The 12,377-nt window shown below is 52.2% G+C and overlaps 1 protein-coding gene across 4 annotated transcripts; it reads right to left on the reverse strand.

The window, feature by feature from the left end:
• Nucleotides 1-247: 247 nt before the first annotated feature.
• On the reverse strand, nucleotides 248-10,011 carry TAFAZZIN (tafazzin, phospholipid-lysophospholipid transacylase). 4 transcript variants are annotated; one of them, XM_043974444.1, is made up of 12 exons: nucleotides 9,880-10,011; nucleotides 8,802-8,956; nucleotides 8,263-8,391; nucleotides 4,998-5,043; nucleotides 4,672-4,757; nucleotides 4,217-4,297; nucleotides 3,947-3,988; nucleotides 3,681-3,743; nucleotides 3,414-3,466; nucleotides 1,927-2,004; nucleotides 1,433-1,530; nucleotides 248-1,306 (listed from the first exon to the last, which is right to left on the reverse strand). In XM_043974444.1, exons 2-12 carry the CDS (start codon nucleotides 8,908-8,910, stop codon nucleotides 1,201-1,203), a joined length of 891 nt encoding a protein of 296 aa, XP_043830379.1. In that variant the 5' UTR covers nucleotides 8,911-8,956; nucleotides 9,880-10,011; the 3' UTR covers nucleotides 248-1,200. The 4 variants fall into 4 exon arrangements, with proteins under 4 accessions (XP_043830379.1, XP_043830380.1, XP_043830381.1 ...); XM_043974445.1 differs by lacking the exon at nucleotides 9,880-10,011 and adding an exon at nucleotides 9,522-9,654; XM_043974446.1 differs by having other exon boundaries at nucleotides 248-1,530; nucleotides 9,880-10,010.
• Nucleotides 10,012-12,377: the final 2,366 nt, after the last annotated feature.

The raw sequence follows: 12,377 nt of genomic DNA on the forward strand, positions 1-12,377 counted from the left end.
CACAACCTCCCACCATCTCCCACCACATTTCTGGGTTTTGTTTTTTTTTTTTAATTTGCAGGGCAATGGGGGTTAAGTGACTTGCCCAGGGTCACACAGCTAGTAAGTGTCAAGTGTCTGAGGCCAGATTTTGAACTCAGGTTCTCCTGAATCCAGGGCTGGTGCTTTATCCACTGTGTCACCTAGCCGCCCTCCCACCACATTTCCAGAATACAAGGAGACGACGGGAGTGACTGACACAGGTGGGTGGAACCATGGCACACACTTTATTGTTAAAAATCTATTAAAAACCATAGAGGTGTAAAAGAGAAGACAGTGGAAATAGAGAGAAAGGTCACCACAACCTTCGGGTGGGAAGGCAGATGAGTCCAGACTACATCAAGTGCCCCCTGGGATGAAGAGAAACACAGCTCAGCTTCCAGCCCCACCATATGCAGCTTGGGTTCCTGCTCTCCCTAGAAGCCAATGGGACTGAGACCCACAGATCATCTCCCTGCCCTTGCCTTGCCTCAACCAAACCTTAACCTCCAGGGAAAGAGGGAAGAGTGAAAGTTTCTTGGGAGCTTCTATATGAGAGAATATATACTTTGCTATTTCAAAATTGTTCCATGATTTGATGTCTAGGCAATCCCCGTAGAGTCAGCATGACTGATAAGGAACCTCCAAATCTTTTGGAGGTCCCTTGACCCCTTGCCTACCTATCCCAGCACTCCCCAGTCTCTACCATTTGCAAAGTTGAGTCTCAGATAAAAAGTAGAAAGGGAATAATTTGACCAGCTTCATCTCATCCAGGCTACATACAGAAATTCCAAAGAGGGTTCCTGGCCTTAAACTCTCCCATAAGCATGAGAATGTTCCAGTTGAAATGAGAACTTTGAGCAGGTTTCTCATCTGCCACCCTCATCAGAGCAAAAGCAAAGCAGCTGCTTCTGAGCCCAGGCATGGGGGGGGGGGGGGGAAGAGGACACTCTCTGCTCCCTGTGCCCCGCCCAATCACAGTGGGCCTCATAATTGACCCACTCCTTCCAGGCCACCATTTCAATGATTTGCACCAGAGACCACAGAAAGAGTTTTGGCACACATGGTAAGAGGGGCTGCTGCTCTACCTAGAAAAACAGAAGGGAGGGAACTCCCATTGGAGTTTGGAGAAGGAAGATCCACGGTGAAACCCATGCTCTAAAAAGCATCAAACCAAAGTCATTACCCACACCTCCTAGCTGATTGTCCTGAGCTGCCACCAGGAGAGTGGGCCTGGGGGAGGAAGGGGCCGGTCTCAGCACTGGAGGCAGGAGCACGGGACCTCCCCCTGGAAGAACATGGAAGGAAGACAAGGAGCAGGCCATCCCAGCAGGCTGGTGTGGAGGGTGAGAGCCTCTGTTGGGGCAGGAGCCTCCCCAGGGAGGAGCTCAGGGCTGGGGGGCCTCCAGGCTACCTCAAGGGTTGGAAGCGGTTGTGGAGTGATTCTGCCTGGGCCTTCAGGCTATGAAACTCATCCTGGATAAAGTCTGTCAGAGCCTTGCGCATCTCCACCTGCAAGAGAGGAGAGACATATGGAGCAGAGACAGGGCCGAGGTGCCCTGGGGCCTGTTCTCCTTTTCTGGGGGCAGATGGAAGAGTACGAAGGGAAGGTACAGAGCAATGTGCAAAGCTGGACAGACATGCCTTTGAGTGTGCAACATTCCATGGATAGTCAGGGTCTCTGGATGTCTGTGGGTTTGGTGGCAACCCTGGCTAGGGGAGGGGGCCTGGAGACCCACACAGCAGGCCTCTTCTCCCCTGGGGCTCACAGCCAGATCTCACACAAGACTAAAAGTATTTCCTGGCTCCTCTCCTTCCAGGTCCATGTCCCTCTCAAGGAATAGCCCAAGGCTCCCCCAGAGCATCTCCAACTCTCTCAAACCCAACTTTACTCCCCAGCCAACTCACTGCTGACTTATTCTCAGCTCGGAGACGTTCAAGAACAGGCAGGGCGCTGAATGGCTTCCCAATGAACACAGTGATTTTCTGGAATGGAGAGAGAGGATGTCACAGGGGTATGAAGAGAACCAAACAATCATCCCAAATCCTGACCCAGAGGGACTGTCCTCCCTGCCCAACTTGGGGCTGGAGAAATGGAGAGAAGGAAGCAGGGAAATTCCAAAGGCCTAGAGGCAAAGCTGGGGAAAGGCTCTAGCTCCAGGTTCTAGTTCTGGCTTTGCCACTAACTCTGTGGGCCCCCTGCCCCAAACTGGGCCTCAGTTTATTCATCTGTAAGATGAAGGAGTTAGACTATAGCTCTTGCAAGCTCTAACATTCAATGTGACAAATGTCCTAACATCCCCATTCCCTGTGCCTAAGGGTCAGCCTTCCCCAACCACAGCCTTCAGGGCCCACGTGCCCCCAAACTGTTACTGCCAGCAAGTCCTTAGGCATGTATGTCCTGGCTCAGCCAAGAGGTAACCAGGCCACAACCTTAAGTCCTCTCTCTGTAACCCTTTGTGTTCCGAGGCCTGGAACACTGCACTGAGCTCACTCGGAGTCAGGAAGTGGTCAGGTGAGATGTTGCCCCAGACAGTCAGCAGCTTAACAACCTGGGCTCTACCAGACAGACAGATCCATGTCAGGGGACGCATGGATGTGCGTAGGGAAAAAGTGACAGTTTTCTTTTCACTAACCTTTGGTTGTCTTTGTAATCTTATGCATTTTATTTAAACACGTTGATTGTGAGGAGTTGTATAGGCTCCACTAGATAATAATAATTATTATTGTTATTGTTATTACAGCTACTGTGGGCCAGGCACTGTGCTAAGCACTCTATAAGTATCTCACAGTGACCCTGGGAGGCAAGTGCTACCATCCATGTTACAGATGAGGGAACCAAGGTAGACAGCAATGAAGTGGCTTGCCCAGGGTCACACAACTAGTTTGCCATTTCAGGCTGGATCTGAACTCAGGTCTTCTTGACTAAGGGCCCAGAACTCTGTGTACTGTGGTACACCCTAGCTCGACTAGAGAACCCTGACCCAGTGTGTGTTTTGCGCCCCACTCACTATGCTGACAACAATTCCACTCAGCCCCTGAGGGTTTCCTTCCTAGTTCTCTGCCCCCAGGGAATTTCCACAGAGAAGATCAGCTTTTTGTGTACATCCTATATTAGTGGAGGAAGTTTCTACACCAAGAATGCCCTAAAGGTCCAGACCAAACAAAGTGGGGATGGAGGTGGAAGAATGATTATAACAAGGAATCTCTTCTAACATCATTGGGCAGAGCCAAAAACAGCTCCAGAAGGGCTTCCAAGACACGGCTGGCAATTCCATCCTGTCCCCTCTCCCTCCAAACCAAGGGGAGAGGAATAGGATTGCCCTGTGGTGGCTGAGGGTGGGGAGGGAGGCAGGGGGCAGAAGAGAACCAGAGATTGGCCAGCTCTTACTCACCTGTCCAAATCTGGGGAAATAGGGCGGAGAATTGGGAAGCACATCATTCATTCCTATACAGTAGGTGTGGCAGCCCATAGAAAACAAGGCAGATGGTCAGACTAAAGGGAAGGGAGGGACCCTAAACACCCCTGCCCCCACTCTCTCCCAGTTCTTCCACCCCAGTATACCAAGGAAGAGCCACCCTACTCTCCCTGCCTCTCATTGCCTTCTGAACACCACAATGCCAGGCAAGTCGCCACCAGCCTCCCACCCCAGAAAGCTCACCAATGTGCCAGAGCGGAAGGATGATGGGGTTGAGGTGACACTCAGCAATCAGGCGCCCTATTCCTGCCAGGAAAGAATGGAGTGGGTAGGGTAAGGGCCCTAGCCCTGAGAGGCCCAACAGAAGGAGCCCACCTTGGAGCCATTCCTATCACCCGCTGAACTGGAAAGGTCTGGGGAAATCAGAAGGGAGAAAGGTGAGGTCGGGGGGGATTGGCTGGGGTTTGCACCCCTAAGGTTGGCAGCAATCTGAGTCACCCCCGACTTACCCCACTTAAAACGAAGAAATTCCTGGCTCATGTTCACTTTTCCTGAAGAAAGAGAAGGAGGTGAGCAGCTCAAGGAGGCCTCCCCCTCATATGAGGCCCAACGAGGCCTGCTGGAGGCAGGGAAGTGGGATGGAGTAGGACAGGGACTTCAATCCTTCTCCCCTACCCCAAGGAAAACTGACCCTGCCAAGCCCTCTTCCTATTGGCTGCTCCATCCCTCCCGCCTCCCCCTACCCTCACCCCACCCCACCCCACCTCACCCCTACCAACCTTCAGGGAAAATGTGGACCCAGTCCCCATTGTTGAGTTTCTCGAGGATAAAGTCCATCCCTTTCTGGTAGACACCATCCCCTAGCAGAGAAAAACCATCCCTGTGTCCAAGCCCCTTAGCATCAGGTTAGATGGGATGGGAAGGTCAGGGGGATGATGGGAAGAAGGGATGTGACCGGGGAAGAGACCCCAGTCTTGCTCTTGGCAACGCAGAGTCTGGAAGAGGCGAATGGCTGCTTCTCCTTCTACTCTCTGCTTCAGGTTAGGGGATTATTGGGGGGCAGGGGGTACTGACCGACATCTTTAACCCACAGGGAGGCTCAGGGAAAGTGGTCCCACTTACAGCAGGTTCTTCTCTATCTTGGCCCCGAGCACCACAGGCTCCTTGAGGGGGCACTGGAGGATGGGGATAGGGGGATGTCAAGGCGGTCCCAGGCTGCTGGGTGGGGGCTCACCTCGGCATACAGGGACACACTTTCCCAAGCTGAAGAAATGAGAATGCAGCTCCTTGGTGAAACAGATATCTGCAGCTGCCGGGGTCCTGAAGGGCAGCAGAAGCCTCTAGACTCCAACTACCTCCCCACACTCTCCCCCACATGCCACGGCCCCCATCCCAATAAAGCTGCTGCTAGGGAAATCTTGGGGGAGAGGTCATACCTCCATCTCCTGCACCCCTAAGAAAGAGCCACCTTCAAGATGTGTTTGGGGTGGGAGATGGGAACTAAGGTTCATCCCCAGTTTGGGGGCCCATCCATTCCTTCTACTAGGAAGCCCGACTTACCACCTCATGAGCCTCAGGTTCCAGATGTGGCGGAGTTTCAGGATCCCTGGGGGGAGACAGAAAAGCTAGCTAGGGTGGTCTGCCTTTACCCTTACCACCATGCCCATGCTTACTGTTCCCCCGTGGGCCCACTGAGACCTCCCAGCAGCCCTAACCCTCCAAACCTTGCCAGCTCAAAGCTATACCGGGCAAGAGATGGTCAGTCTACCCCTCCAACTTGTCATATCCCAAACCCAACTCCAGACCTGCTTTCTTTGATCCTAACCTTTCCATTTCTGTCTGAGGTTCCCTTGTACTTCCAGTCGCCCAACCTGCAAACTGCCCCGTCATCTTTGACTATTTCCAGTCTCCTGGCTCTACACCTCCAAGACAGCTCTTGAATTAGGGTCCCCCCTTCTCCCACCATCTAGTCCAGGAACCTCCCAATTTTCTTGTCGCTAGCTCCTGCCTCTCTAATCTGTTTTTCACGAATAGGACTCTGATTACATGCGTCCACTGCTCAAAAACCCTTAATGGCTCCTGCTCCCCATGGTCTACCAGAGCAAAGCAAAATAACTCAGCCAGGTCTTTAAGATTCTCCACAATCTCTCACCTACTCTTGTAACTTCATCTCCTAGTCCTCCCCTGTATACACCCTCAGCTCCAGGTATCTGGTCTTATAAATGTGCCAGGCCCATTCCTGCTGTTAATGCCTCTGCTCACATATATCCTGGCCCAGAATTCTTTCTTCCTATACTTAGGTAAGTCCTACTCATCCTTCAAGGTTAAAGTTCCACCTCCTTCAAGAAGTCTTCTCTGATCACCTCAATCAATGCCAATGTCTTCCTGGCTGAGATCTATGAAAGAGATTGAGATTTCTGGACCAGGGCTTAATGTGCAGGAATGATGGGCTGTTGACCAGTGAGAATATGCATCTAATGAAGGCCTCTATAAAACATCTGCAGTGAGAATACTTGAAAGTGAAAATGGGCACAGAAGAAAATTTCCCATAGACACCAGAGAATATGATCCTCTCAGAATACTAGAGTATGATACAGGAAGAATAACAGCAGAAAGGCTTAGTAATTCAGAGGCAATACCCAAGGGGATGTCAATGAAGTTCAGCCTCAGACACGCAAACACAGAGTATTAAACCAAAGGATACCCTAACACAAGGCAATGAATTCAACCTTAGGGAGATGCCAGAGACTTTACACATGATGTGACTCATCATGTTTCATGTAAAACTAGGTGAGATGAAGGGGTGAGGGAGTGGATTAGCATTCTATAACAATAAGAAACCTACAAAGTGGAGGGGAGAAACCTGGTGGAAGACACGTGGGTGAGAAGTGATGAAATCTGATTAGCTGATGTCTGTGCTCGGTTCTGGGTGGTCAATTATGGCAGCCATATTTTAAGGAGGTCAACCAAGGATCATGCCATGTGAGGGTTATGTGAAGTCCCTGGAGATATTCATCCTGGAGAAGAAAGACTGGGGGGAGTGGGCAGGGATGTGATGGCTGTCTTCAAGCATGTGAACAGCTGCCCTATGGAAAAGGGAGAAGATCTGCTCTCTTGGTAGAAGCGGGAGCAAGGAGCATAAAGTGCAGGGGGGATTCAGGTCTGGGGTAAGGCCTGTCAGTGTTGTCCAAAGGCAGAATGGGTTGATCCTTCCTCACTGAGGCCTTCAAGGAGGCTGGATGTCCAGTTGTTAGAGATTTAATTCTCAGTCAAGATGTGGGTTTGACTTGGTGGATTCTGGAGTCCCCTCCACCTCTTTGAACTGGTGACTGATATCTAAATCTGGAGCCACACCGAGGCCCCAGGTGCACACTTGTTCCCCAAGCAGAACAAGGATCCTCAGTGGAGGGTTAGCCTAGCTGGCCCCTCACGGCCCTTCCTACTCTGTCTCTATCTCTCATTAGTATCCTGGCACCAAGAGAAGGCAGGGCTAGGCAACCAGCACTGAGCTTCGCTGCCTGATGGTGAGCAAAGAGAGTCTAAGTTTATTAGGTACCTACAAAAGACAAGGCACCAGAGATAAACTTTATGATATTGGGAACATAAAACTTGCTTATTTAGCCAGAAATTAGGGGAAGGGACCAGGGCGCTCTCTGGTTCATCCAAGAGTCTGGAGATAGACAGCATGACCGAGCAAAAGACGACTCATTTCCACAGAATTAAAATGTAACCAAGAGGGGGCAGTGAGGTGGCGCAGTGGATAAAGCACCGGCCTGGATTCAGGAGTACCTGGGTTCAAATCCGGCCTCAGACACTTAACATTTACTAGCTGTGTGACCCTGGGCAAGTCACTTAACCCCAATTGCCTTACCGAAAAAACAAAACAAAACAAAACGAAAAAAATGTAACCAAGAGAACGCTGCAAACCAGACTGAAGGGAATGGCCTCTTTCTCTGGTGAATCCAGGAGAAAGCTTGGAGGGTCTCACAAGATTGTGGAGTCCTCATCCACTGGGACAGGAAAGCCTATGGGGCTCTTTGAGCCTTCAGTGGCAGGGCTATGGGGGAGGGGAATCTGGAGGAATGCTCTGGCACTACCTAAGAGACAGTACTTTCCCATCCTACTCATGTGCACAAGTGATTTCTGACCCTGTACAGATGCCAACATTGATTCACTGAAGCCAGTCCAATAGAATAACAATTCCTTTCATTTACATGGGGCAGGGCCTTTTCTTTGGCCAAGAGCTCTCACCCCGGTCATTATCTCAATAGTGATGGGAGGGAGACTAGGCAGGCCTTAATATCCTTGTGTGACATATGAGTAAACTGAGTCAGTGGTGAAGTTCAGATTAGAGCCTCAATGAAAATCCAGGGGGTGCAAGAAACTACACTGAATAAGCTGTCCTTACCCCAAAATACCAAAAGAGAAGGAACTCACCCAAGGCACTCATTAGTGCCAGTGGAGGGGGGCCCTGAAGGGCAATCACAGTCCACCCCAATGTTTCCAAAGCCTCCTCAACAAACATGCCCTGAACACCTTACTCTGGAAGGCCCTGTGCTCAGCTCTGTTGGGATGAGAGCAAGGCCCTGACTTCTGGGAGCTTAGAGTCTAGTGGAGATACGGAAGAATGGTACAAAGCAATCCAAGGCAGATCCTATGACTGGGACCACCACAGGTGAGTCCAGGTTGGGGACAAGGCCTAAGGCTCTTTTGTTCCCTCAGAGGCTCCTGCCTCACTCCAGAATGCCAAAGTCTTTTGGCCGCATGTTCTGGAGAGCCACACCCCTTTCCTGCCAGTGGAGCCCCAGCTTTCCAAGGCACATACCCCAGAGGTGTGGGTCATCCATGCAGGACTGGTGATTGGAGACAGTGATAAGCGGCGTGTCAGGATCTCGCTTCTCAATCAGCTCGTATAGCACTTCCTTGTTGTACACATTAAGGTGGTTCATGTACTCTATATGGAAAGAGGCCAACAAAGACCCCCAGAGGGCCAGCCAGGTGGTACCGCATTGGATCAGCCCAATATTCCGGCTAATTCTCTCTCTCTGTACTAACATGGCCAACCTCTCCCCCCAACCCCCACCCCTAAAGTTTTCTCTCTTCATTCGGCCCAAGCGTTGCTCCTAGAAATTGCCATGTCCCTAGGGAAGTAGAGATCTCCTTCCCCATTTTATCAGCTCAACCCCCTAGGCAAGATGATGCCTCTTGAACTCAAGAGCTAATCCGGGACGTTTAGGTCAGCCTGTGCTTGGGATGAAACAAAGGCTAGCCAATGACAGTCCCCTCCCAAGGTGTAGGTCGGCCCTTTTCCCTGCTCTATCCCCTTGGAAAGTCCCCCTGGCCTCGGGGCCCCAGCACACTCACTGGTCCAGAAGCAGCTGTAGGTACCCACAAGCCCCATGACCACACTGCTGGCCAGAGTCCAGGATAGGGGTGGTACCGAGGGGAAAGGCCATTTCACATGCAGGGGCATCTTCCCATGTCCAAGGTAGAGTTGGCTCAGCTGCCTGAAGAAGGCTCTGTCAACAGACATCAAGGAAAAATGGGAAAGGCATCGTCTAGCTTGGCCGGAGTCCTCACTGGGCAGACCCTAACTAGGCAGCCAGAGGAATTAGTGATCCGGGCATTTTATCCCGAAGAAACGGTTATTTGCTTGTGGGGCGCTCCGACTCCATCTGTCTTAAAAGTTGGTAGGGGGGCAGCTAGGTGGCAAAGTGGATAGAGCGCTGGCCCTGGATTCAGGAGGACCTGAGTTCAAATGTGGCCTCAGACACTTGACATGTACTAGCTGTGTGACCCTGGGCAAGTCACTTAACCCCAACTGCCTCAAAAAAAAAATTCTAAAAAAAAGTTGGTCGGAGGCCGGGATGGCACCCGAAGACTTCGATAAATGCCCCCTCATCAACCGGTGAGGCCAGCCTGGGAGGGGGAAGGACTGTGGGATCCCCTCCCCTGGAGCCCCCTCCCCACAGGCCCGGAGTTGGAGTCTGGTCGCCCTGGTAGGCGACGAATTCCTAGAGGTCCGGGCCTGTCACTTGAGTCCGGGGGTGGCGGCCCCACGCAGGGCTCGGCGTGGGCACCCACCTGGCCAGCGGGCACGGGCTACTGGGGCGCAGGGGTTTCCTCTGCCATCTTCAGCGCGAGCCTCACGAGCGCCCTGGTGAGGGGGCGGGGGGGGGGGGGGGTCGGCCCGGCCCGGCCCCCCCTTCCCGGACAACTGCCTTTTACTCACTTTGGGAGGCGCGGCTCGGACCGCTGGGCGGGCCCCGACCCCCCGCGGACTCTCCCGCAGGCTCAAGCACTAAGGGGGAAACTGAGGCCCCGGCAGCTGTCACTAAGGCGGTAGCGCCCAAGGTCACGCCACCAGCGGCGGTGGGGAGGACGGCAGCGGAAAAGAGAGCCCGTCCGGGCCGGCGGGGGCCCGTCTCCGTAGGTCACTTACCGTTCCGGCCAACCTCCGGAGCGGGGACAGAGAGAGGCCGAGGCCGAGGAGGCCGCCGCTGCCGCCGTACTCCCCCCGCGCCTCAGGCGGCCCTCGCTCGGCCTGCCGTAAAGCAGCGCGGGGCCCGCCGCAGCCGCACATATGTGTCGTAAACAGAAGCCTAGCCCTACGGGCAGCTGGTGGCTTTATCGCCCAGACCCGGGCCTTTCGGGCTCCGGGGGCGGGGAGGAGCTGGAGGAGGCAGGAGGCGGGGCGGGCTCGTGCTCGTGCTCCCACCCCCGCTCCCGCCCCCGGGGCCTAGCCCCCGCCCCCGGGCCAAGCGCACCCGGTAGAAGGTGGGATTTGAACTGGAACTTGAAAGAGGCCGAGGGGCAGCTAGGTGGCGCAGTGGATAGAGCACCGGCCCTGGAGTCAGGAGGACCTGAGTTCAGATCCGGCCTCAGACACTTAACACTTATTAGCTGTGTGACCCTGGGCAAGTCACTTAACCCCAATTGCTTCACCAAAAAGAAAAAAAAGAGGCCGAAATGGGAAGGAGCGCGGTCCAGGCTGACGGCCGGACAGCCAGAGGGAAGGCTCAACATGTCTCCAAGGAGCAGCCGGGAAGCCGGCGCTACTGAGTCACAGAATGCAGGGTGGTAGATGTGGGGAGGGTTAGGTGCGGGAGAGGTTTCTTCCTAGAAGGGAGGGGGCATTTATCCAAGTCTTCGGCAGCCAAACAGCATATTCCCTCATTCTCAAGATGATAGGGAGCCACGGGAGCTTTTGAGGGAGTAGCTATGCGAGTGTTGAAGTCTCCTCGGATAGGCAGGAGTTGGAGAGGAGAGAACGATTGGGAGCCAGATACTAAAGTCATTGAGGAAGGAAAGGCAAGATCCTGGGGGCTGTAGACCATACTGCAACACTAGTTTGCATCTGCAAGAAAGTATATGACGGATGATAATGGGTTCCAAAGAACAATGGATCTCAGGATTCAGCCCGGGTTGACCTATTCAATGATAGACATTCAATACTAAAGAAGAGCCTGAAACATTGTTAGCAAGAAAACCACAAGTGAAGAGATAGAAATGGGAAGGAGTGAATGGGTGCATTTTGCAACAGTAACAGCGGTACAGCAGAGATGGCAGCAAGAGGCCGCTATCTAAATAGGAGACACAAGGAGACGTGCAGGAGGGAAGATCTGGTGGAGGTAACACTGAAAAGGAGCAAGTAGGGACACAATCTGGAGACACCCTGCCTCCAGGGGAATGCTTCTTTCGTGGCTTTAAACCTCGGGAGTGTACCTAAAGGGGGTGGGGGATAGCAGGCGGCTAGAGAGGAGTGAGTGATAAACCAATCAAGGGCTAGCAATGAGGTGAAGGGGACTCTATGCTCTGCTGCAAAGAAGAGCCGACAGCTGGGGTGCCGTTAAATATATGAGAGACTTGATATCTGGGTAATTGAATCACTTTAATAATAAAGCCGGCGGGTTATCAGTAAAATAAGGTCTATGGCCGTCTCTTTCTGACCAAACACTTTTCTAATGTTGGTCTGATTATATGCCCTTGGAAGAGATGTTCCTGAGGGAATGCCTGATCACCTCTGATTGGTCAACATTATTCGGGGGTAGGCTATATTAAAATGAAGGGTTCATCTCAGACCACTCCCCAACCTAGGGCTCACTATTAATCTTCACCCCAGACCAAATTCTTATTGCACTGACAAGAATTTACAAGGGTCATTCTTGTCTGATCAAGACTTCTTAAAGTTTATAGCCGTGAGCAGGGCTGAGGAGAGTTGACTTTATTTTATCAAGAAGGACTTTGGAATGGAGGGGGGTCAGGGTTATATCTTCAAGATATTAATTACAAAAATTATTTCTCACAGCTGAGTGGGTGAGGAGGAGGGAAAGACTGCAAAGGGGGGGGGAAGGGAAGGAATCCTTTCTTTGGAGGTGGTAGTGCATTTCATTAAAGAATACAGCTATGGGTAAAGATTTTATACTGGATGAGGTTTTGGCGTCTGAAAACTATTTGTCCTGGGGGCTGTTTGTCCCAAGGGCGGAGTTGGAGTCCCTGGGAGTCTTGGGAGGGCTTGGAACCATGAGGGAGATTTTAAAGCAAATGTAGGAAAAAAAAAAGATCCACAAAAGAGAGATCAGTGGGGGGAGGGGGGGGATAGGGCCCTACCATGGGGCGGTGTCCTCTCTGAGGCCTGAAGTGATTGGCATTGTTCTTTTTTGTTTTGTTTTATTTTGTTTCTTTGCGGGGCAATTGTAAGTGTTAAATGTCTGAGGCTGGATTTGAACTCAGGTTCTCCTGAATCCAGGGCCAGTGCTCTATCCACTGCACCACCTAGTTGCCCCTGATTGGCATTGTTCTGAGAGTGAGGCATAAGGGAAAGGGGGAATCCATGGGATATACTCTACGAGGCAGTAGCAGAAAGAACCTAAAGGCCGGAGCCTAGAATGGACACATTGGAAGCTTTGATTGTATGAAGAATCCAGAGAAAAGAGAGAG

This window comes from Dromiciops gliroides, chromosome X (assembly GCF_019393635.1).
Source record: "Dromiciops gliroides isolate mDroGli1 chromosome X, mDroGli1.pri, whole genome shotgun sequence".
NCBI classification, from domain to species: Eukaryota; Metazoa; Chordata; class Mammalia; order Microbiotheria; family Microbiotheriidae; genus Dromiciops; species Dromiciops gliroides.

Excerpts from the sequence above, each read along its gene's own strand:
- TAFAZZIN (XM_043974444.1), bottom strand. The coding sequence starts at position 8,910 with ATGCCCCTGCATGTGAAATGGCCTTTCCCCTCGGTACCACCCCTATCC. Across the intron at positions 8,392-8,801 it reads CTACAGCTGCTTCTGGACCA|AGTACATGAACCACCTTAAT; the intron begins GTGAGTGTGCTG and ends CTTTCCATATAG. Across the intron at positions 2,005-3,413 it reads ATTTCCCCAGATTTGGACAG|AAAATCACTGTGTTCATTGG; the intron begins GTGAGTAAGAGC and ends TCTCCATTCCAG.